At 40.9% G+C, this 24975-nt stretch overlaps 1 protein-coding gene across 1 annotated transcript in view; it reads right to left on the bottom strand.

The window, feature by feature from the left end:
• Positions 1–408: 408 nt before the first annotated feature.
• lrpprc (leucine-rich pentatricopeptide repeat containing) overlaps positions 409–24975 on the bottom strand; it is a 74213-nt gene continuing 49646 nt past the window's right edge. The window contains exons 29-38 of the mRNA XM_079248575.1: positions 22642–22762; positions 21166–21292; positions 17708–17796; positions 17412–17616; positions 12236–12363; positions 11987–12102; positions 7141–7215; positions 5374–5458; positions 4387–4529; positions 409–823 (exon numbers count right to left, since the gene is read on the bottom strand). Of these exons, the coding sequence (XP_079104701.1) occupies positions 755–823; positions 4387–4529; positions 5374–5458; positions 7141–7215; positions 11987–12102; positions 12236–12363; positions 17412–17616; positions 17708–17796; positions 21166–21292; positions 22642–22762 (1158 nt within the window). The 3' untranslated portion in view covers positions 409–754. The remainder of the gene's footprint in view (positions 824–4386; positions 4530–5373; positions 5459–7140; positions 7216–11986; positions 12103–12235; positions 12364–17411; positions 17617–17707; positions 17797–21165; positions 21293–22641; positions 22763–24975) is intronic.

Below are 24975 nucleotides of genomic sequence, written 5' to 3' on the forward strand. Positions count from 1 at the left end.
TATTTGTGCCAACTTCAGATGAATCAAATTGATGCCAATAAGTATTAACAGCAACCCTGAAGAACAAATCCACACATGCAGGAAGAATTTCTACCTCATATAATAGGGGTCATTCAAGGTTATTTTTTTAGTGTATTTTATGATTACTTTTAACACAGACTTTAATTAAACATCACTTTAAAAAAAAAAAAAAAATTCATTTCTATGTAGCCATTATACATGAACAATCTTTAGAAATACAGAATCTCTGTTGTGACAATGTATTTCTTCCCCACGTTTTAGTAAATATGTACAAACTTTCCACTTTTTACAAATTTCACATGCATACTTAGAAATGCAAGTAAGATAATAATGCATGTACATTACTGTAAAAATAAAATAATTTCTGTTTAAATGCAAACTTTGGCCTTCTCTAAAAATATTAGAAAATATTGTAGAAACACAAAATTCAATGATTTAACCCTTTTCTCCTAAATGTAGACATTTAAAGTTGAATCCAATAAAGTTATATGTGAGTGTGAAAATAAGCCAAACATTCAGCATATAAGAAGCAGACTGATTTACCCATCATCATTTATTAGCATAAATACTTCTGTACATTCTCATCAAATGATATTGCAGTGAACAGAGCCTAAACATCCAACAGTTACAGCACAACACTCAACATTTCAGCTTCAACAACTTGTATATAAAAAAAGAAACAAGGGAAAACAGTGGGATTTGCATGGAGGTATGAGAAGACAGCGATGAGTCTTTATTTCTCCGTCGCTGGGACTTTGTTGGCTCTTTCTTTCAGCTTGTCTGCGTAAAACCTGAAGGATTCCTGGGGAAAAAAAAAAAAAAAAAAAAAGAGTCAATTCAGCAACAAACATAGTCCCAAACAAACTGTGAACGTGCTAACAAATGTTTTCATTTTGCCTCTTCTCCAAAAATAAAAAAAATAAAATAAAATAAGCAGAGCGGGACCCCTCCTGGGTCGGTCTAAATAGTCTCAAGTCTCCAACCAGGTTGTCTCGTTTCATCTTTAAATCCCCATTAATACACAAATAAGGGATTTGTAGCACATTCCCCAAACACACACTTCCGTTCTTTTGCCTCTGTTCCAGGCTAATTAATCAGTGTTTTGATCCAGACAAAGTGTTGTGTTGGGTGTTTTTTTGGGAGGCTTTTCTGCAGATTACGCCTGTTCTTTACAATGTGCATTTACCCATTAATGTTGTAATTAATGCCGATAAATGGCCGTGCTCGCTGCGGAGAGCGAGAGAGATCCTGGCACAGTTTCAAACAGTTTCAAAGGGTCAGCTCACCCTAATTACACAAACTTACTTCCTCACTGGATTTGCCCACTTGTTGTTTTATTTCTTCAGGTTTTTGCACTAAACTCAAAGCAATTAGAAATGCAGTTTTTAAAAATGACATTTTTCTCCAACATCATGCTGCTGTGGGGAAAAAACCCCCCGCTGATTTCAATAGAAAAGCAACTTCCAAATAAAAAGGAAGGTTTCTACCTGATTGAAGAAACTTCTGAACATGAATATTCACCTTTCCCTCTCCTTGCAACTCTTCTTCTCTGCCTATAAAACCGAGCAATCACTTAGCTATCCTGACACGATCTGAATAATGCAGGAGCTTCTATACCTTCATCCCTCCTCCTCCTATCTTCGTCCTGCAGGTGAGTGATGGGAAGGTAAGAGTTGGGCTGCAGTCTACACCTGCCTCAAGGGGACATGCATCAAAGTGCAGCTGCTGAGAGGCCTCTAAATATGCGTGTGTTTATGTGTGTGTGTGTGTGTGTCCTCTGCCAAAAATAGGGCTACATCAGCTTACAAAATGTGCAATGTGCTGAAATGCTCAAAAACACTACGAACCCGCAAAGAAGAAAGGCTATTGCAGTGACACCATCTCGCTTACACAATGCAATGCCTGTACTCTGTGTCCTGAGGGTGTAATTTCTGACACACACACATTTTAAGTTAAAAAAACAAAAAAAAAAACTAAGTTGATGCAAGCTGCCGGCCTGTGCAGTGCTGCTTCTTCACATTACTACACAGCAGCACACACTGGCTGAATAAGTGCCAGCACTGGTTAGGTGGCTTTGGGTGTGTATGCATGTGTAGTCTTGTTCACAATATGCTGTTTATGTGTGCAGCTGTAGCAACATGGACAGGTGGACACCAGTGTAATGTGGGTAACTAAGATTGGCTTTTAGAGATTAGATTTTCTAGGGGTGAGAAAATCAAATTGATAAATCAAATATCAAGATTTTTTGCTTCACAATTTCAAAATAGATTTTTTTGTTATAAAATTGATTTTTTTTCAAATAAATAAAAATAATCCCTTATGATTTATTTTTTTCATTTTTATTTATTTTTTTAATCTTTTTACTTGTCTTCTTAGGCATTATAGCAGCAGAATTATGGTCTGACTACGGGGTTGTTTTTTCCTCATTGAAATCAAGGAAAACGACGAGCAAAAAAAGGTGGGGACATTTTTTTTTTTTAAGTCTACAAAAATCAGCAATATCGAGGAATCGTTAGAACCGCAATTTAGACTGAACTGGCACCCAAAAAATTGGAATTAAATCGAATTGGAATCGAATCGGGACGAAAGCATATCATCACAGCTCTAGTATTTTCTTTGTTTATTCATAATGTCAAAAGATGCAAACTGAACATTTATAGGCAATGAGCATCAATAGACTCACCATACTGGGACATCACTATGAGACACATTGGAATTGACCATTTAATAATGTTGGGAACACTCATTTAGTCTGGCAATGCCTATTTAATATTTGTGACAGAACATTTTTTCCATAGTCTCTGATAAAGATGAAGTCATTCAAAAAGCTCAAACTTTGGCTCCTTAACCTCCTGTTTCTTTCTTCTCCCGCCTCATGTCGGAAATTAGCCAAAATAAATAAAGTACATCAGCGCAACTACAAGGCTTGTATTCATGATCTTGGTCTCAAAAGAAAGCCAAATCATGTCAGATTACTGCAGAAGTGTCACAACTAATATACGTGTTACTGTGTCAGTACACTCTCCTTAAACAGAGTAAAAAAATTAAATGTTAATGTCTGATAAGCAACAACGCGAAAATACAAGCTAAAAAAATTAACCTGAGCAGTTTTACAAACATGTAATGGAGGCGTTACACAGGTAAATGTGTCATGGACCATCTGCTGCGACACCTCTATCAGGAGTAGGAAAATCAAGGGCAGGGGTGGGCGATGTCTCCCTGTTCAGACTCAACAGACTGAAATGAACGAATCATTGTGCAGAGCTGTTGGATCCATTTGATTGGAATCAGGTATGCTGGACCAAGACTACATAGAAAACCTGCAGGATTCCAACCCTCAAGGAGCAGCATTCCCCACCCCAAATGAGGGATATCACCTTAGGACTGTGTTTTCTCAATCCAACCCCCTGCCCTGTGTGTTGTTTAGGTAACCCTACCTTAACACACCTGAATGAAATAAAGGCCTTGTTAACAGGTTGCAAAGAACTTGATGAAGAAGTTCAATAATCAGACTCAGGTGTTTTGGAGTTGAAACATGTCTAAAACATGCAGGGGGGGGGGTTCTGAGGACCTGGATTGAGAAACAGGGCCTAAGAAACACCATTAGGGCCCAGAAATTAGTGAAGCCCCAACATGGGCTTCTCACAGGAGTTAATAATTCACCATGAAAACCTGTTCACCTTCATAGAAACTACCAGGCTCTTCTTCAGTCACATTTAAGTTTTTTTAAAAAAAATTTTTTATTTTAATTTTCTAAATTTTTGCCCACAAAACAGCAAATTATGACTTTTTTCTTTTTTTTTTCCCCCAATACTCATTGAGTATACAGTTGTTACACAATGATGCATGAAACACAGAAGAGGCAATGGCATTATGGAAAATGTGCGCTAATGGGAGAAAATGGGAGAAAAGCCCATTTGTCTCATCCAGTTTGAAAGGATTACACTTGCATATGTTGCATCAGGTCTTAAAAGGTTAACAGCAGCTAATGTTGCAATAAGTAGATATGAAACGCATGCTATGAGCTCCGCTACCCTCCTTTCACTCCTCTTTACCTCTAGATCTCCAGATTTTTCTCCACTTTGCAACTACAAGCAGGACAAGTGCAACAGTTTTACTGCAACTCCAACTGTAAGCACAAAAAAGTTTAACACAACTTTTTTGTGTAGAACTGGCTCATGTCTCCTGGCTTGTTGGAAGAGTTTGAGTGATGGGAAGGTTTTATTAAGTAACAAAACTTCAAAGAGAAAATTTGCGTGTAGAACTTGGCGAGTGACCACTTTGAGGTGTTTTCTTTAAACTGAGCAAACACTCATGCATATGTTCAGAGAAGTTTGTGTTTGTGTGTGCGTATAGATGACTTACAGGGGGCTCGGGGAAGGGCACAGTCTCTCCTGCTTCACGGAAAAGAATAGCCAGGCGTTTAAGCGACAGCTCATTAACAGTGAGCCCCTCGTTCAGCATCTGTTCATACAACGCCTTGGCTGACGTCAAGTCTTTATCCAAAACTGCCAGAAGATAGACAGAGATGCAAAATAAGACGTTTAACATTATAAACCTCTTTTTTTATTTATATTTAAAGAGAAAATTCAGTGTGACGATACATGGTGTTGGTCATCAGGCTTTTTTTTTTTTTTTTTTTTTTTTTTTAACATAATCTGACACAAGTGCATTTTTATAAGGGTTCCAGCAAACTTTTGTATACTTTGAACAAATTGTTTGGTTGTGTGTATCAAAGAAGGCAGTTGGATTGATATTATTAAAGAGGAAAAGAGAAGAGGAAGAAAAAAGTTGAGCCACAGAACAGCTGATTTTGTCCCTCATTGCTGGCTTGACTGACTAGCTAGCTAAATAAATAATCATGTCATCTCATCAGTGGCGTGACGAGGTACCGCAACAGGGCAGAGGTGAAGTAAAAGCAAAGAGGGAAAGTGGAATATAAAAAAAAAAATGGACAAGAAAATGCAGGCAGGAGTTAAAAGGTGGAGAGGACAAGAGGTGATGAAGACAGGAGGGAGAAAAATGTGTGAAGTAAAAAGCTGAGTGGTGGAACGTGTCAAGATTAGCACGCTAGGCTAGCCAGGACAGCTAACTCATTAGAGGACATGTGTTCTTCTAACCCCTGAACGGCTGCCTCTTACAGGCACACAGACACACACACACACACACACACACACACACACACACACACACACACACACACACACACACACATACTCTCCTTGACCTGATGCATTGTTAATGCATCTGTTAATGTTGACTTAGCTACAGGCCAGTGAGTTGTCTGCTGCTTTATCGGCTACGCAAGAGCCCCGCTCATGCCTCAAGTAAGAGCATGTTAGAGTGTCTTACCATGACACTTCATCAGGTACCCGTATAACACCTCCTTCTCGGCAAAGTCTGGAATCAGGCTCAGCAAGAAGTTGATCTTTTCAATCTGTGCAAACAAACAATTCATGTATGAGAGCAACATCTGCTAGTGTGCATGCAAGTCAAACAGATTTTGGTGTCTTGACTGCAGTCGAAATCTACATTTGGCAAAAATGACAGCAAAAATAATACCAAATAATATTTCTGCTATTTGAGTTGGTTTGGTTAGTTTTCAAAGGTTCTGTAAAATAATAATACTCTTCTATTTTTACTTAAGTTTACTTAAGTTCATAATGGGTGAGTTTAGGGCTGGGCAAATGTGGTCCTCGAGGGCTGCAGTCATGTGAGGGTGACTGTGAGGGTTGGACTCTGCCAAGGCTGCCCTTTATCACCGATTCTGTTCATAACTTATATGGACAGAATTTCTAGGCGCAGCCGAGGTGTTGAGGGGATCCGACTTGGTGGCCTCAGGATTGGGTCCCTGCTTTTTGCAGATGACGTGGTCCTGTTGGCTTCATCTGGTCGTGATCTCCAGCTCTCGCTTGAGCGATTCACAGCAGAATGTGAAGTGGCTGGGATGAGAATCAGCACCTCCAAATCTGAGACCATGGCCCTCAGCCACATTTGGGTGGACTGACCTCTCGGGGTCGGGAGTGAGGTCCTGCCTCAAGCGGAGGAGTTCAAATATCTCGGGGTCTTCATCATGAGTGAGGCAAGGATGGAACATGAGATTGACAGACGGATCGGTGCGGTGTCTGCTGTAATGTGGACTCTGCGCCGGTCTGTCGTGGTGAAGAAGGAGCTAAGTTAAAAGGCGAAGCTCTCAATTTACCAGTCGATCTACGTTCCTACCCACACCTACGGTCATGAGCTGTGGGTCGTGACCAAAAGAACGAGATCACGCATATAGGCGGCTGAAATGAGTTTCCTCTGCAGGGTGGCCGGGCTCACCCTTAGAGATAGGGTGAGGAGCTCTGTCATCCGGGAGGGGATCAAAGTAGAGCTGCTGCTCCTCCGCCTCGAGAGGAGCCAGTTGAGGTGGCTCGAGCATCTGGTCAGAATACCTCCTGGACCTCCCTGGTGTTCTGGGCACGTCCCTCTGGGAGGAGACCCCGGGGAAGACCCAGGACACGCTGGAGAGATTATATCTCTCGGCTGGCCTGGGAACAACTTGGGATCCCCCCGCAGAGTTGGCAAATGTGGTTGGGGAGAGGGAAGTCTGGGCTTCCCTGCTTAGCCTGCTGCCCCCCAAGACCCGACCCCGGATAAGCGGCAGAAGATTGATGGATGGATGGTTACAAGAGAAACCATCGAGGATGATTACAATTAACAGAACATAGATTTTTTTTTAATTTTGTTTTTTATCTAAAACAATCCATATAATATATTTAGGTGTATTCTGAGCATTTGTACTCTAAGTATTCTGCAACAAATGGCTTCTGTTATGTGTTTATTAACTAGGGAGGCAGTTGGATTCTTGCAAGACTGTCAACATCAGCTGACTTACCTTGTAGATAATACATCCTACCAGCCTAAGATGGAAAAATAAGCTTGCTTTGAAAATCTACTGAATGCAACAGGTGCAAATTCAACTAAACACAAATGTGTAGGTGCTGCATCACGTTCAGTTTTCTCCACCATGACTCATTTTAACTCATATTTCACTATAAACAAGTTTTAATCCAAGACCACAGTAGTTGTTTTGAAAGCAGACCCTGAGAAGAAAAAAAAACAACTTTGTTACAGTACCTGTCCAGGACTCTGAGCTTTTTGAGACACGAAGGACAGCAACACATCTTTCTGTTCAGCCACGGCATTACAGCGCTGCATGGACACAAAACACACACACACACACAAAAAAAAAAAAGACGTGTGACATTACAACGATTCCTCTTAACTTTTTTTTTTTTTTTTTTTTTTAAAGGTCAATAAGACTCTCCAACCTCTGCTCTTCATTGAGCTGCAGTATATAAACTTACATGCACTCCAGGACACCCACGCGTTCGCACAAATACTCATACAGTCAGGGTTACACTCAGGTTAAAGGATAATTATGGATCTAATAACGACTCATTTCTTTGAGAATTTAAATGTACGGCACTTTTCTCATCAGAAAGCATAATTATCATCACTTAGTCACACTAAAGGCCATTCCTACTACTCAGTGGGAATGTAAGTGTGGTCTAATCCTGAGCTGCTCCTCACATGATTGTCTCCTGTACAGATTTAAGACTTGAATAACATGACAGCAGGAGTTTAAAAAGAGATGAGTAGCAAACTATGAATAAAAGAAAGAGAACCAAGACTGAATGCAATTACTATTGTGAAAATGGACAATCTTCATGCACCACACTCAGTAGTTTTTGTCATTTATCCAAATAGTTTACAACCAGTGTAAATATGGAGTTTAAGATGCGAAGGCCAACAGTGAATATCAAAGAGACGCCTGGTTTAGGTAACAAAACACACAAATGAACCATTTACTGTAAATCTGACTTCTACCACACGTTTGACTCTGTAATAAGCATCAAACAATACCCTCTTCATTCATGTGTGTGCAGGAGGTGCATTAACATCGCTGTGAGTGCTTGTGTTCTCTTGGCTGAGCACCAGTGAGGTCCAATTACAAGCCAGTCGTAAACTAACGTGTTTCACTCCTTCTCCACCTCGTACAGAATTAAAAGCCAGCGGCCGGCCTGTAAGCTTTTAACAGCACCACACACACACACACACACACACATACGCATGCACGCAGACACACACACAGCAGTGTTTTCAGAGTCACTAAGTGGCAGAATGGCTTCAGTACAATTCAGGCAATTAGACCAACGCTATGCCACTTTACTCTTTGAAGCAACTTTGCTCCATGCTCTCACTCAATCTTTCTGTATTTTTCTCCCTCCCTGGCCACAGCTTGCGTTCCCAACGGCGACACCACAACCGAGCGGACCCACCGTTTCCCCCTGCTCCTCACACACACTGCTTAAAAGCCCTGCGCACCCAGGGAATGCTTGCTCCTCTTCCTCAACCAGCCCGGCACACACATGCACATAAAGCAGTTGTAGACGAGTCTGTTAAGCGCCCGCCTCGCCGCTTTCCTTCTTAATGACTTGACTTCATCCCTCTGGCTCCCCGCCGAGCTCACCTCCTTCTCTCTTGATAGCCTTGTCATCATTATAGTCTGCTTGCCTACTTAAAAGCTTTTCAGAGTTTTGGTGCTGCTTCACTTATGATGGGATGGAGGAATTGGGCTGCTACCCTCCAGTGACCCTGGAGGAGCAGCTTGGAAGAGGGAAGGTGGGGGTGTGTGGAAGATGAAAACAAGACTACGGTCAAGTTTAAAGTCAAACTTGAACAAATGAGAGGACATACTTGAGAACAACCTTTACAGCAAAGTATTCCTGTGATATTTTTTGTTGCCCATGTTCGCCTGGTGTATAAATGCTTCAAATGTTTAAACTTACAGCTGATCTTATTTTACATCTATATTTTCATGATAAGTATTATCTTTAAGTAAGACATGGCAACCTCAATTATTACCCAACCACCTTTATACACTTTGAGCCGTGTTACTTTCTGCGGCCTCTTATTGATTTCATTTTATCTCATCATTTATTTTCCATTCTGTTAAAGGTTAAGTCATGCTTAAATTTGCCAAATGCCTGATAAACCTAATATTGAAGGTGATTGAGTTGAAGCTCATCTTAATTCCGCTGCTGAGTTGAAATACTGATCATTTTAGGAAAGAATGAATCTGCTATCATATTTATGAGTAATCTGGTACAGCATCACATTGATATATTACTAGTGTGTTTTTTAGTATGTTTTCTTTTTAGATAGATTTTTTTAAAAGGCTTTTATTCTACTTTTATGACAGAAATTTTCATGTTGCAGTCAACAGCCACAGGTTCATTTTTTCCCCAGGTGAATTATGGTGTCTCACAGGGGTCAGTTTTGGGACTGCTTCTGTTTCAAATTATTCCCCCCATTTAAGTTTATGTCATTGTTTAAAGTCACAGATACCATTTTACATACTTTTCAACCACTGAAACTGCATTTTTACATGTTTCACCAAAAAATCTACTTATTGGCAACAGATGTCTGAAATTCAGCTGCCAGGCTTAACCAAGAAAGAAAAAGCCCATTATTCCATTTTTAGCCTGTTTACACTGAATCCTGCACTGATAATTTTAAGATCTTACGCTTGACTTTTGTCATTTGTAGGATCTCACTCTGTTGTTAATCTGATCTGAATCACATGAGCCTGTTGCAAGTCTGCATCTTTTACTCATTCCAGAGGCTTTTTCAGACCAGAGGCAACAGAGAATTTCTGTAAAAGCCTCTAAACTCTGGAAAGAGCTGCCTGAAAGGATCAGGTCAGCAGAGTCAAGGTCTTCTTTTAAATTTCTTCTTAAAACATACTTTTGTACTCTCATACTTTCCTGATTTCACTTGACACTATTAACTTCATGCACTGAGTAAAAAATAGTTTGTCAAATGTATAAAAAAGCAAGATGCCATCACATCAACCCCACATTCCACTGCATCCAACTGAGTCTCTTTAGTGTTCATCTTTTACTCTCAAAGTGAATGAATTTGCAGTAAATCCAATTAAAAGGTGAAAATGATCACTATTTGGAAATAATGACAGAATATCTTATTTTCTTCCTCCGATTCTTTGGCTTTGTTTGTAACCTAAATTACAGTAAATGCCACTGGATAAATTTGGGGAAAAGCAATATTTATTTCAGTTTGAGGAAATGAAAAATAGTTATATATAACTACTTCTGATATGAAAATCAACTTGATCAATATCTGCCAAGTCACGCTGAATGTTTAATCAATTTTAAAAGTTCAGGCTTTTAGTCTTTATGGTGTAAAAAGAGAAGAAAGATGGACTTTTCTTACAGAAAGACCAGCTGTGTGAGTTCATATTACAGCTTCAGAATCATGTTATCTTAGTTGATGTTTAAATAATAATACATATGGGAGTAGTAAGTAATGTATCTGTTCATTAACATGCATGTTAGTCAGACATCCATGTTTAAAAATTAAGAGGCATAATCACTCAGGATATCAGAAAGAGATGAAGGACAGACTTGGGTCAGGTTGCAGTGTGCCTTCAGGTTTCATGCCCTGTGCACAGAGGACCCGTTTGTAACTGGTAGACTTGTTTGTAACTGACCTGACTGTTAAAGAACAACACAAAATTATTTAATCTCTTTTAAATGCCCATCTAAGGTCTGGAAATACCCTCTTTACTGTGTGTTACTCTCTGTGGAAGCACATGCACCACCACATTTAGGAACAGTAACAACCGACTTTTTTTTTTTTTTTTTTACTATGATAGATTGTGATTTATGAAACTTCTAGTCAGTATCCTTAAACCCTTAGACCAGTTCAGGGGTGGAAAAGACGGTAGCCAAGACGATGTGATGTGGAACATGCAATAACCTAAAAAACTCTGATTTCTTGCAGAATTCACATTTCAAAAACTGATGAGTTTTAGTCATTTGAAGCAAGTCATGTTCAGTATCTGTACAAGTGAGCTTTACGGTCACATGCCGCCAAATGACTGAGAGGGGTAATCACTTAGCGGATGAGAGTATCACTGCTTGAAAGAAAGAAGTAAACATCTAAATGTTTATGTCTCTCTCTGGGAATTCCTTCATCTCTTATGTAGCATCGTCCTCTCCATCGTCCCTGCAGTCTCTCGCTCATCTAATTGCAAGGTATTCATGTCCCCAGGCTCGATGCAAAGTCATTGAGCTGTAATGTATGAACTGTGTTAAATAAGTGAAGTAGTGGGCGGCTAATTTCCAACCACCAGACTCAGCGGGTGGAATGTGGGTAAGCGTTTCCTGACAAAAATGTGAAGCTGGATGAATAAGTCAGCAACAGCAGTGGAGAAGTGTTTCCACCATCACCGGCGTCTGACAACTGGATGAATGCAACTGGGAGCTGTGATGGACTAAATTCATCGTTTTGCTTTTTCTTTTTCTATTTTAAAAAACATTCTGACAAACAAAGGCGATCAAACAATGTTTGCACTGGACAAAAAAAAAACCTTCATCCTATTAAGAAAATAAAAAAACAAAGCTGACAAATCATCTAAACACAGCAGGGCATGGGGAGTATCTGCACTTGGCACTGGGAATTACAGTAACAACCGGTTGTTTTATTCATATTTAGGCTATTTTTTTTTCTCTTTAATCTTTTGTAGCACAACTTCATCTTTATACAATCAAAGATAAGTTAATGTGTGAATGTATTGTGAGGAGCACAAACAGACCAGATTATGTTTTCATGTCTAAACAGTGGTGACATGAGGTGATGAACTGAAGTAACACGTCCATCTCCATTTGCAAACACACGTGTGTTGATTGAGCTCTAATTTAGTTTTATATCTTCATTTCTGTTGACAGTAACCAAACTAGCCTGAAGGTTTCACACAATCACACACACACACACTCATACTGCAGGACATTAAATATCACATCGGAATCTTGAAATTTACATTTGAAGAAGATGTAGCCGAAAACATCTCAATGATACTTCACGCATCGATGTTTGGCTCTCGTATGCAAATACTCACAGCCAGCATGAATTTGGCGTCCTCGTATTTGCCCATATCTAGCAGCTGGAGGAAGAGGTCTGAAGCTGGTCTGTAGCAGGCAAAGTGGTTGGCTAGCCTCTCTGCCATCGCGCTCACTGCAACAGCACATGCACATACCGGTCAGCTTTATGTTACTGCTAAACTCCATCTTTGTCAGTCCATTTATCAGGGTTTTTTTTTTTTTTTTAACTCAAATGTGAATGCATTGGGTACGTTTGTTTGTCTTACACTTGTCTAAGGCTTTGTCGTTGTCAGATTGCAGGACTTTTCTGAAGACGAAGGACATACTGGCGTTGTTGCTGTCTGGACTGGTGTATAGTCCATCCAGCAGCTCGACAGCTGATTCTATATCACCACTGAGGAGGAAGAGTGGAAATAATTTACATGAAGATTAGTTAATTTGACTTCATTTCAAAACAACTTAATGTTCCTGTAAACGAATGAAAACCGTGTTGTTACAACCCTGGTTCCAACAGTATTCACTATGTTGTAAAGCTCCGATTTTATCCACAACAAAATAAAGCTGCACACCTCAAAAATATTGGGCCAGTGGATCTAGACCAACAACATCACTGCGTTAAGGCTAGAAAGTGTCGCTTTCAAGTAAGATTTTGCACATTTCAGCAAGACAATGCTAAGCTGCAGAGGGCATCTAATACAAGAACACAGCTTCATGGTATGAGGTTGCGTCCAACTGCAGGTTAAAGTGGCCCATATCTGATTGTCTGAACTGTGCATTTTTTATATTTCTTTTAATATAGTCATATCAGATACATCACAAAGTTTTTCACAGTGACTCATGGTGCATTACATTCAACTTTTACATAATTAAGGAAAGACACCATCACAGTTCTGCACTGGAGGCGGAAAGATGCATAAACACGGCAGGCTGCATGTGAAGTCATATCATATTCTACATGCAGGTCACTACAGGGCTTTATACTGGAGTCTGATGGTTAAATTGAACAACCATTAATAGAGTCCCCGTAGCCAGCCAACAGAGGGGAATCGTTTACAAACTTAAAACATCTGTATCATAAAAAGCCAAATGAAACACAGGACTGTTGAGTAATTAAAGTTATATATCAGGTAAAAATGTGGCAACATTTATCTCTTAAATTCAGTTTGATTAAAAAAAATAAACTTGAAATTGTTCCCGAAAGGACAAGGAAAGCAGAAAAACTAATTAAGATGAATAATTATGAAAAGTGGGATTTAAATACACATTTACAGAGAGGAATATCTGCTGTGGAAAATACAGTTAAGTGTGGAGTGGGGTCAGCTGGCAAACATCCAGCGGCTGGTTTCCTCCGTTTACACACAGATGAAACAAGATAGACAGTAGTTAGTCCACTTAACCCAACTTTTTTTTTTTTTTAACACATGTTGCCATCAAGTTCAAGATGAGTGAATACTTTGTGTATTTTATTCTCACAATAAACAAATTATTGCATTTATTTTTAATACACATTACATTTCTATATAAATGGAATTTTATATTCAAAAGCTTCATTTCAAGTCCTGTAATATTTATGATGTTTTGGCTTTGTTTAGAGATAAAAGTCCCTGGTATGACCCATCTACCAGCAAACATCTTCACCTGCTGTCAAATTGTTTACATAAATGACACTTCCACTCATATTAGCACTGGACTATTAATGGGAATATGCCCAACTTGGCTGCAATGTGTGTAATTATGGTGAGAAAAACATACAAAGTAGGTGCAATATCAAGACAGTTTGAGAACTAATGAAAGTAGCTGCATTTCCTTTACGTTTTTACGCAAAACAAAATCAATATTTGTAAGTTGTGATTTGGAGGTATTAAACTCGGTTTAGCGCATAAGCTTCAGTTCTCCCCACAGAGCACTCAGACGGACAATCAACAACCCTCACCTTCAGCCCCCTTGTCCCAGCTCAACACCCCTGCCCCACTATCTGCCCCCCTGTTGCAGCTCAACACCTCTACCCCCCTACCTGCCCCCACCCCCACAGAGGAAACGTCCCCTCTGACATTGACAGCCGGCCAGGTGAGGAAGCAGCTGGAAAAGGTTCGTCAGAACAAGTCTCCTGGACCGGACCAAGTCAACCCATGGGTCCTGAAGACTTGTGCTGCTCAGCTGACTGGAGTCCTGCACCTCATCTTCAACCTGAGTCTGAAGCTGGAGAAGATACCGGTGCTATGGAAGACCTCCTGTATAGTACCGGTACCAAAGAGGCCCGTCCCATCTGGCCTCAATGACTTCAGACCGGTTGCACTGACATCTCACGTGATGAAGGTGTTTGAGAGACTCGTCCTGGCCCAGCTGAGACCCCTCGTGTCATCTGCCCTGGACCCTTTACAGTTTGCATATCAGGCTCAACTTAGTGTGGATGATGCCGTCATCTATCTTCTGCAGCGTGCTCACTCACACCTGGATAGTGTTAAAGGCTCGGTGAGAATCATGTTTTTTGATTTCTCGAGTGCCTTTAACACTATTCAGCCTGTTTTGATGAGTGACAAGCTGCTCGGGATGGGTGTCAGCTCCTCCACTGTCTCCTGGATTGCTGACTACCTGTCTGGCAGGCCTCAGTATGTGCGGCTGGGGAACACCCTGTCTGATACTGTGGTCAGTAATGTAGGAGCTCCGCAGGGCACTGTCCTGTCTCCTTTCCTGTTCACTCTGTACACCTCTGATTTCCAGTACAGCTCCGGGTCCTGCCACCTGCAGAAGTTCTCTGATGACTCTGCGGTGGTGGGGTGTATCGGGGATGGACAGGAGATGGAGTACAGGACACTGATTGCAGACTTTGTGAAGTGGTCCCAGGCTAACCATCTGCTCCTGAATGTGGACAAGACAAAGGAGCTGGTCATCGACTTCAGGAGAAAGAGGACACCAGTGGAGCCCATCACCATCCAGGGCTCAGAGGTGGAGATAGTGGACTGCTACAAATATCTCGGAGTCCATGTGAACAGCAGACTAGACTGGAGGGACCACTGTAATGCTGTTTACAAGAAGGGCATGAGCAGACTGTACTTCCTGAGGAAGCTCAGGTCTTTCAATGTGTGCAGTAAACTGCTGGAGATCTTTTACCAGTCTGTGGTCTCCAGCGCCCTGTACTTCGCTGTGGCTTGCTGGGGCAGCAGTACATCCAAAAGGGACATCTCTCGGATTGACAAACTGATCCGCAAAGCTGGACAGGTGGTTGGCTGTCAACTGGAGACATTTGTGACAGTGAGGGACAGGGGGACTCTGGACAAACTGCTCTCTATTATGGACAATCCTGCTCATCCACTCCACCGGACTGTAGAGGGGCAAAGGAGCTCCTTCTCCAATAGACTTTTACAGCTGCGCTGTCACAGTGAGCGCTACAAGAACACATTCTTACCATTCTCTATACAGATGTACAATAACTCCCCACTTTGTGACAGATAACTAACATTCATTTCAAAGCCTCTGTGTAAACTGGCACTGCATTTAGTCACATGTTGTATATATTGTAAATTTCTAAATTTCCATATTCTATATTGCCAATTTTACTTGATAGTTTTATTTATCTTTGTAAAAGTGTACATATTCCAGATTGCTTTATGGATAGTACCTATTCTATTTTATTATTATTATTTACTTTTTTTTCTCTTACCTGCTATTGCTGTTTCTATTTCTTCCTCTATTGCTGTTCTGAGCTACTGTGACAACAGAATTTCCCTTGTGGATGAATAAAGTCTGTCTAAGTCTAAGTCTAAGTCTAAGTCTCATTAAAATCTCATCCAGTTGACAAGATTTTACCAGAATTGCAGAAGTAGCCATATGGTGTTAATTTGAGGTAATCTACTTGCTGTGGGGAATACTACTTATTTTACTACTGCTTTTAGAAAACTTTCTACCTTATTTTCTTTTCCTAAACTCTGAAATTCGCTGTTGTTTGTTCCATACCACTCCATCTTTACCAGAAATGAACTGATCACAACCCCCACATCATCCGGGAACACGTAAATGTAGGTGTTTAGAGTTTTTCTTTTTAAAATTGCGATATTTAGTTTTTGTTTATTTCTAGGTATAATGGAAACATGTTTCCAAGTACTGTTTTTTAACACTTCCATTAATTTAAAATAAAATAAAATAAAATAAAAAAATGAGGTGTAGTTTTTTTTTTTCAGTTCCAAGCCTTTTCTTAGAGCAGACTAACTCCTTCTCCCACTTGCACTCTGAAATGTGTTTTTTTTTCTGCTGAGGTTGCCGCAACCTGACAAAGTCCTGCACACTTAAGCACTACAAAGCTAAAGCAACTCAATCTGGCAACCCGAGCTCGCTGCTAACACTTTACGCTCCCTGCTCCCCCGCCGTCAGTCGTAATGAAAATTTAACAAACATGGTGTGTGTGCTTCACTGTGTACGTAAATGTGTGAGTGTCCAGAGGTAGGGGAACATATCTGCGCTGATTGTTGCGACTGGGACCGTCTGAATAATTCAGCAAGGGGCCCCTCTAAATGTGGTGCTCCGCTTTCCGGACCTGCTTGCTTTTCCGCCACAGCTCTTAACCAGTCAGCTTGACTCAGATACATCGGGGAAGCACGTGTCAGAGAGGCTCAGAGCGCAGCTCCCAGAGGTCAGGGTTCAAGCTGACAGGCCCGCGCTGCGATAGCCAATCGGGCGTGAGACTGCTTTGCTATTTTTCACTTCCTGCTGTCCCCACAAGTTGGTATGGGGATGCTGCTGTTGGAGCCGGGGGACTGTGTTAATGCGGCAAGCGGCGCGATGAAACTTTGATGCATGATGTGTTTTACCATTTTGTTCTGTTGTTTGAGAAGAGACAACGCAGTAGTGGAGGATGGGTGTTGTCATGACATTAAAAGGAGTCCATGAATAATCTTATTATGCCAGTGTTTTCTATTTGTTCTTGACGCCCCACTCACCATGAAAGCTTTTACTCCAAAAGCATGCCAGCCTGGATCTTGTCACACTGTCGCATTAAACCGTTATGTGTATAAAGATGGACTGTAGTGGAAAAAGAATATTTTCCATGTAACTTATGGCTTCGCTAATCCAAGACGTTAATTTTTCTGTTTGTTTTCTGGACTGCCGTTAGCTAAATGTGAGCTGTGTTAGTTTTAAATGAACACTGAAGATCAGATTTAAGGAACTTAATATTTAAAACACACTAAATAGTTCAGTGTCTCTTGTGTGTGAATAAAAATCCTGCTGGTTTTTACTTATGAAACCCTAAAACCTTTAAATTCCACACCGGAGATGTCCAGTGTTGGGCCTCAGGGGCCACCATGCTGCATGTTATTGATGTTTCCCTGCTCCATCACACAGCTTGTAAATGACCCAGGTCTGAGTCAGGTGTGTAGAAGCAGGAAACAGCAAAGACTAGAACAGGACATCCCCATCCTACAACAAGCATAAATCCAACGCTCTTACTTGTTGATGTGAGCCAGTGCAGTGTTGTTAACAAACACCATGCTGGACAGGTTGAGGGTCAAGCCGAGGCTCTTGATGAGCGACTCCACTTCCTGGATGCCTGCCACGTCACCGGCGTTCCCCAAACCCTGAACCAATCTGGTGATGGCAAGCTTCGATGGCACGTAATCCACCTGAAGCATGGACTTCAGTTCGTCAAGAGCATCTGTAAAAGGAGTGCAGGAAGGGGGTGGGCTTTGGGTGAGGGGGGCAGTCGTGCTCAACATTACTACATCTGGTGCATGTTCACATCTTACCTCTGGTCTGACCTCTCTTGCTGTATGAGATGATGAGCAAATTGTTGGCAGTTTCACTCAGCTTGAATCCTGGGACCTGAGAGTCAGCACTGAGGGAGACAGATGTTCATGTCATGAAAAAAAAATGTTTTGGTGTACAGGAGCATAAAAAAATGCAAAGCTAATAATTGCGACAGGTGCTTTCTGTGCGTCCGTACTTGAGTGACTAATCAATATGCGGATGGTTTATGTCATTCCTGACTTCAGAGGAATTTACCCCGTTGTACGACCATTTTCCTGACATTTAATGCACTGCACTGAGTCAAAGCCATCATCAAAAGCAGTTATTTTATCTGAATGTGTTTGCGTTTCCAGAATCAACAATGATTTTACTGTCATATAAACCGAACGACTGATAGACATAAGAAAAGCTCCATTTGTGTCCTGTTTCTTTCACAAATAGCGTGTATGGGCCAGGAGGTTTTTTTTTTTGTGTGCATCCTGTAATCCCTTGTTGGACAGGATGTTTCTCTGAAAATGAAAAAAGAATGTATCTATTTATATTGTGATATCTTGATATTAGATCATGTAGACATGATAGATTTTATCCATGTATGACTGATGCCACAAGAAAGTCCATTATTTCTAACTTTACAGCTGATACTGTGTACCATTAAGGGCAAATCTTTATAATCTGCAATGACTGACCTATCTATGTGGCATCTTAAGCTCTGATTTCTGTGTCATTCTGAGGCATCACATTTAGAAAAGCATTAGACTCCACAGAGAGGAGAGAGGATAAACACATGAGCTGAAAGATATAAGACAGAGAAGACAATGGGAGCAAATCTGATTGGCAGCAAGTCCAAGCCTCCAGTAAAGCGCCTGCTGTGACCTGAAAATAATACAGACATCAAGCAGTTGATTGATGTCGCTGAATATGTCATGTTTCTTCCTGCTGAGCTCCAGAGTGTGTGTTTTTGTACATCTCTACGTAGTATTATATAAGGCTGATGATTGAAGCGGCTAAACACTACCGTACTGGGGGGGGTCCAGGAGCTACTTCAGTCCCCCATCATGTCCTCCTTCCCTTGTTGTGAATATATATATATATATATATATATATATATATATATATATATATATAGATGTCCTTTCAAGCCCTCTTTCTTTTCATTTCTTTGCCATTAGAACCTCAATCAAACTTGCCTCCTGCCTTTTTTCTTTTTATTTTGTATTTATCATTATAGCCCTGCAACCAGATTAATCCTTCCGCTCAATTGAGCATCAGGCTGGCAATCCTTATCACCACGGCGACACCAGGCCAGCAGCATCCGGCAGCTGCTGTGACAGGGTCACGCCAAAAGATTGGAGCAGTAACAGGGTCGCTGGCTGATTGCTGCGGAGACCGAACAGCGGGGGTGTGGGTCAGAATTATTCTTATCAAAAGAAAGAAAATCTCTCGAGGCGGTCTCTCACTCACCTTGTTTCCTTCCAAACACACACTCTCTGCTACTCTCCTCCTTTTTCTAGGCATTTTAGCCAATGAATTCATCTTATGCCTCTTTCTCTCATCATCACTCTCTCCCAATCCCTTAATCTCACCATAAGCACCCTGCTGCTCAATTCTGTACAGATTACCCGAAAACAAACACACACCCTCATGCACCGAGAATTAATGCCTATAGCGTCTTCATTATCCCCACACATGATTAAATCTAGCCCTCCTTCTCTCGTTCACTTCTTTTTTTTCCCTATTTAGCCCCTTTTATCTCGATCCTTTCCTTCCCATTTCAATCTTTCCCCGACTCTCCTCTCAGCTCATTTCACTTCTCATTAAGAGTGCAGATAAACTAAGCTTTTATCCAGGCGGGGATGCCATAAACCAATTCACAGACAGGAGATGGGTTATCACTCATATTGCCTTGTGCTTGTTGAAACACGGCTCTAAAATTGATATGATTATTCTTGTAATAAAAATAGAGAACAGTGCAGAGAGCAGAAAACAGGGTAGAGACTGATAGTGTAATGGATGTTTTTACATGTTTTTTTTTTCTGTTCAATTTAGTCACTGCAGCTCTTCTCTCAGTGTGTGTCATTATGTTATTATCTCTTTGCTTCTCTGTTTTCTTCTGCAGAAAGAAAGTGATATAAAGAAAATGACAAAAGGAGATAAAGTAAAAGTAGGAGATTACCTAAAAAGACAAACATGAGAGAAGATCCGCTCTGTGCTAAGCTTGGATCTGTAATACCCCCTCATCTGTACATCCATTTGTCTCCAGGCTCAAGCCCTGACGTGGCCTCGGTAACACAACAACACATGATACATTACTAATTGGAAGAAGATTGAGATTTCTGCACAAAGTCATCTGTTTCCCAGAAAACCAAAAGTAATCTGAACATCCGCGCGTGTGTGTACGTTGGGGCTTAGCATGAACCATTGTTCATATCCAGCAGGGTTGAGTATGTTAACATAGTTTTATAATCCTCATGTCTGCAGAAGAGCTGCAGCTTAGCTCCGTGTGGCATCAGCTGAAGATGACAGGGAGGTAGCAGAGCATTAACTACACTGCGTGTTAAAAGTGCTATTTTTCATGTTCAGAACCAATAGTATAAAAGCTGAGCCATGTCTCTATTCTGACGTTAAATATCTCACAGATTTTAACTGCGACACATTGTGATGATCTGAACCTACAAAAGCAGCGGAGTGGATGATTTGTAGATTTTTAGTTGATGTTAAATGCGAGTAAAAAGGACTAAAAGAAAAAGGAAAATTGGGAAAATAATAGGGGTGGGAAAATCAAATATCGGGATTTTTGCTTCACAATTTTAAAATCAAATTTTTTTTGTTAAAAAAAAAAGTTTTAATTAATAAATAAAAATAATTCATTATAAAATTTATTGTTGTTTTATTTATTTTTTTTTACTGATCTTTTTACTTGTCTTCTTGGGCATTATAGTAGCAGAATGATGTACTGGCTAGTGTGTTGTTTTTTCTTCATTGAAATCAAGAAAAATGACAAGCAAAAAAACTTTTTGTACATTTTTGTACATAAAAAATCGGAATCAAATCAGGACAAGAAGCATATCGTCACAGCCTTAGAAAATAGTGTCTCATATTTCTTCAGAAAACTGCATCGGATGATCAGCTAAAACCAACCACCAAGTCTGTCTGCGTTTGATGCAGCTTTGTCCCAGCTCTGAAGAAGTTCTTCGAATACATCTTTTACATCAGGATGACATTTTGATTCCTAAACCTAGCTTTTACAAGGAATGCCCTGGAAGAGTAGGAATAGTAAAGTGCTCGGCAGTGTTACGCAACAACTCAAACATTTTTCACTTTACTGTGACTTTTTCACATTACTGTCCTCCTTCTAATAACAGTGTTTTCTTTTTACATTGTTGAAAACAGCTAAACACAAAGAAAACATGTGTTTTTTTTGTTTTGTTTTTTTAAACAATCCTGTGTGAACACCTACATTCCCTTGACAACCATTGCATCCTCAATGGCTCCCTCAGCCAACAGGGCACGGATCAAGTGGTCATAAGACGAAGCCGTTATTGACACACCTCTTTTGTCAACTTCCTTCAGAATCCCAAATGCTTCTGCAGAAAGAACAGCAGGAGAAAACAAATTAGATTGTATCAGATAAAAAAAAAGTCAGGAATACAAATAACCCTCATGTTAACAGAATGAGAGATCTGTAATATCAGCAGTGAACAACTAAATAAATATGTTCTTCACAACCAGGTGCTATCCACTATATCTAAAGAAAAGGCCTTCCAGAAAAGATATCATAAAAGTTAAGACAAATGGCAATTTGGAACATGTTCATAATGAAGACAAATCAGAAACTGACATCGAAATCTTAATTTTTCTCAGATATATGAGCGCAGACAATCAAAGTCACAGGTGTTTCGAAGGCTTAGAAGTCTACCTGCATGAGCATACTGTAAGGGCTGGAATATACTTGCTCTGTACGCTTGCATGCACATATATCTGTGTGCATACCTGCTGCAAAAACGCAAGCATCCTGCAGCCAAAAAGTTCAACACCAGTCTGTTGCTAACTAGGTAAAAGTGTTTGCAACTCTGCAGCAGAGATGAATAGTTATAGAAATGTTGGTAGCTGCAAACAGAGTTGAGAGTCACTCAACTACCCGCCATTGTGTTCACCACCAATATGTTCATGCTCTTATTTGCATGAGGCTTTAGCGTTCAAGTCAATACTACATCTAACACACGCACCATGTTACCTCATGTTAACGCGTGCGGCCTACATGTCAAAGTACTCTGAGAACGCGCGTGTGCCATGATGCGTACACATTGCCAGCATCATGTTTATCCCAGAGCTAAGGGTGTCTGTAAGCACAATGCAAGCATGACCAGATCTCTGAAAAAAAAAGGTCAAAAAAGCCTTTTATTCCCATTCACATTTCATTTAAAAAAAGTTTAGTTGTTCTATTTGCACAAGAACATCTATTTTATTTTGATCTTTTCCTCCTTTTTCTGATAAAAATTAGGATGGAGATGGCAGCTGACCTCGGCTCCATGAACACTAAGGTGGAAACAAAGCGATTTTACATCACATGTGCATAAGAATCACATTTATCATATGTGGTTTATTTTGCAAAGCAGTCAGATCTTGCAGATTTTGCCCACGAAAGACAATGTTTGGAATATTGCTTGAATTAGACACCAAGTCATACAATCTGGGCCGTGTGTCACATATTTACACAACATAAGTCCTTTCATCGCAAAGTACACAGATGAGGCCATCTGAGTTGTGATAGGAAGTTCTGGGATCAATAACATGTTCCTGCAGGATCAAACTGAAGTTTCAGCAGACTGGAAATGGAAACTGTAAACACTTAAGATGGTTTACAAATTTAAAACCAGCTTCCTTTGTGTTTGACTGTGCTCCATGACATGTGGGGCGACCCCCTGCTGCTTACCTTTAGCCTTGCCCCTCTTACAGAGCGCCAACAGACGGCCCTGGTAATCAGCTCTGCTTTCTACCGCCGGGGTTGGTGGTGCTGGCTTTACCTGATCGGTGTCAGCGTCTTTGTACCACGTCTGTAAATGACACAAAAGTTAAACTCGAATTGATATTTCTTTGAAAATATTCAGTCTCAACTGTTCAGCTGTTGCAGAGCGCGTGTGTGTATGTGTGTGTGTGTGTGTGTATGATGGTGCAATAATGCCGGGCAGCCAGGGCAGGGTCCCCTAATGCTTGGTCACCCATAAAGCAGTGAGGGGAGGGGGTTAAGCTGTATTGGCTGGGGGCAAATTAGGTCTGGCACCCCGGGGGCAAAAGAAAAGTGTGTGTGTTGAAGAGCGTGTGTGTTGGAGTGAGGGGGTGTCAACTGGAGAGCCTCTGGGGGTCACCAAGTTCGTCGCTTCAGGCAACAGCAATCACTTCCTGTCTCATCATGCTTCATGCTGCAGGAGCATGCGAAGCGAAGAGGAGGCGCGCAGTGAGGAGGAAAGGAGCAGAAAAAGCTCGTTTGATGCAAAAGCTCTTTGTTCTTACTGTAATTAAATCACAGAGATAAAAAAAGATCTGATTCTCACTTAATTTCAGTCCAGCTGAGCATCAAGCAGCAGCCATATGGTGGCATTTAGCTGCTGGCGAAATTAGTCGGGCATTACAGATTTATAGACAGATCAGGCTGTAATTCCTTTCACCAACCAGCCCGTCTGATTGACTACACTTCAGATCGGAGCTTCAATCCTGTTTGCTCTGCATGTAATGAACAGAGGCTTACAGTGAAAGGGAAAAGAAGGGGGGTGGGCTGCGTGGAGAGCAGCCGATAAGAGTTTGCTGAGGTTTTTGGGGGGTTAGCTGTAAAAATCAGAGGCCAGGGTCAACTTGCTCTTTGGTTAATCTATTCAATGAGCAACAGTTTTTATTTCAGGGGAAAGAAATACTTGTGGTGTTTTCAGACTGACAATAAGTGGTGACGATGGAGGGCAGCTTCACTTTTTATAAACCATGCTACTGCAGTATGACTGTGTACAGTTAGAGGACTCTGGATTACAGCTGCTGTTGTGAATGTGTCCTGTTATTCTCAATTTTTTTTTTTTTGTTTTTTACTGGAAATTCAGCAAATTCTGAAATTTACAGTTTTTTCTCCTCATGATCTGTAAAGGGAAACCATTAGTTAAAGTATTGGTACAGTTAAGGTTTTGTTCATGTTCTGGGATCAGGTCATCGGGGCTACAGGCCTGCAGAACTCCAATTTGAGTGATACAGAGTTCAATCAGAGCTGGGAGACACAGGTCGGATCATAATTCTCCCTCTCAGGCCACTGTTCATTTTTGTGCATAGAGTACGTACACCTTTACTTTTGGAGCTCAAACAGGAGTAGTCATTCTGGTAGCCCCGGGTAACCTGGTTTAAGGGATAAATGACTTTAAAGACTCCTTGGTCCTTTGTTGCAACTGGTAACTGGATCTCCCCTGAGGGATCTCTGTGAAGGCAGATGTGTGAAACATCACTCCTCAAGGTATCCAGTAAGCATCCTGACCAGAAGTCCGAACAACCTGAAATGGCTCCGTGGGCTGCATCTACACTCGTGTGGTGTCTGCGTACAATAGGCCAAGTGAAATGTCCTCTCGTATTTGAACAAATAGCGATGGTGTTGCCATTTCTGTTTCACGGTTCCAGCACAAAGTCACTGAAAAGCTCCAGGAAACACGTAATGAGAACCTGACCAATCACAAACAAGTATTTCCACGTAACCTCAGTAACTGTTTATAAAAGATGGGTGGAGCCTCCGTGACGTCACCTGTAGGTTTGTGAAGAGCTAAACTGAAGCTCATTGGGCGGTTCCTACCATCGCCATCTTGACAGCGTCACTCATATCGTCTCTACTGAAAAATAAAAAAATGGGCAAAGAGGTGGAGCCGAGCGGGGGGCTGTGAACGTCATGGTGGATGATTGACATCTATCAAATTCCGAACTGTTTGCAGACAAGAGCTATCTGTGCTAACCCGCAGATAACAGAAGCTAACCAGCTAACGAATATAAGCAGCTAATGCTAGGTCACAATGTTAAGTGGTCTAAAAACCGCGGTGAATCTCCATTCCTCCTCCTTGCAGCAGGATATCGGGTACCTGTCAATCAAAAGTAAACGCCCCAAATTATGCCAAATTTTGAGATGAAATTACTTTTAAACGGAGGAGTTAGAAGAAATTTCACTCCCCTCCACAGTTGTCATGAAGGTAAACCTGACCTATTAAACCTAAAATGTTTTTCTGTACAAGGCTGTAAACATGTTTATTTC

Source organism: Telmatherina bonti, assembly GCF_933228915.1.
Source record: "Telmatherina bonti genome assembly, chromosome: 11".
In the NCBI taxonomy this organism is placed as follows: domain Eukaryota; kingdom Metazoa; phylum Chordata; class Actinopteri; order Atheriniformes; family Telmatherinidae; genus Telmatherina; species Telmatherina bonti.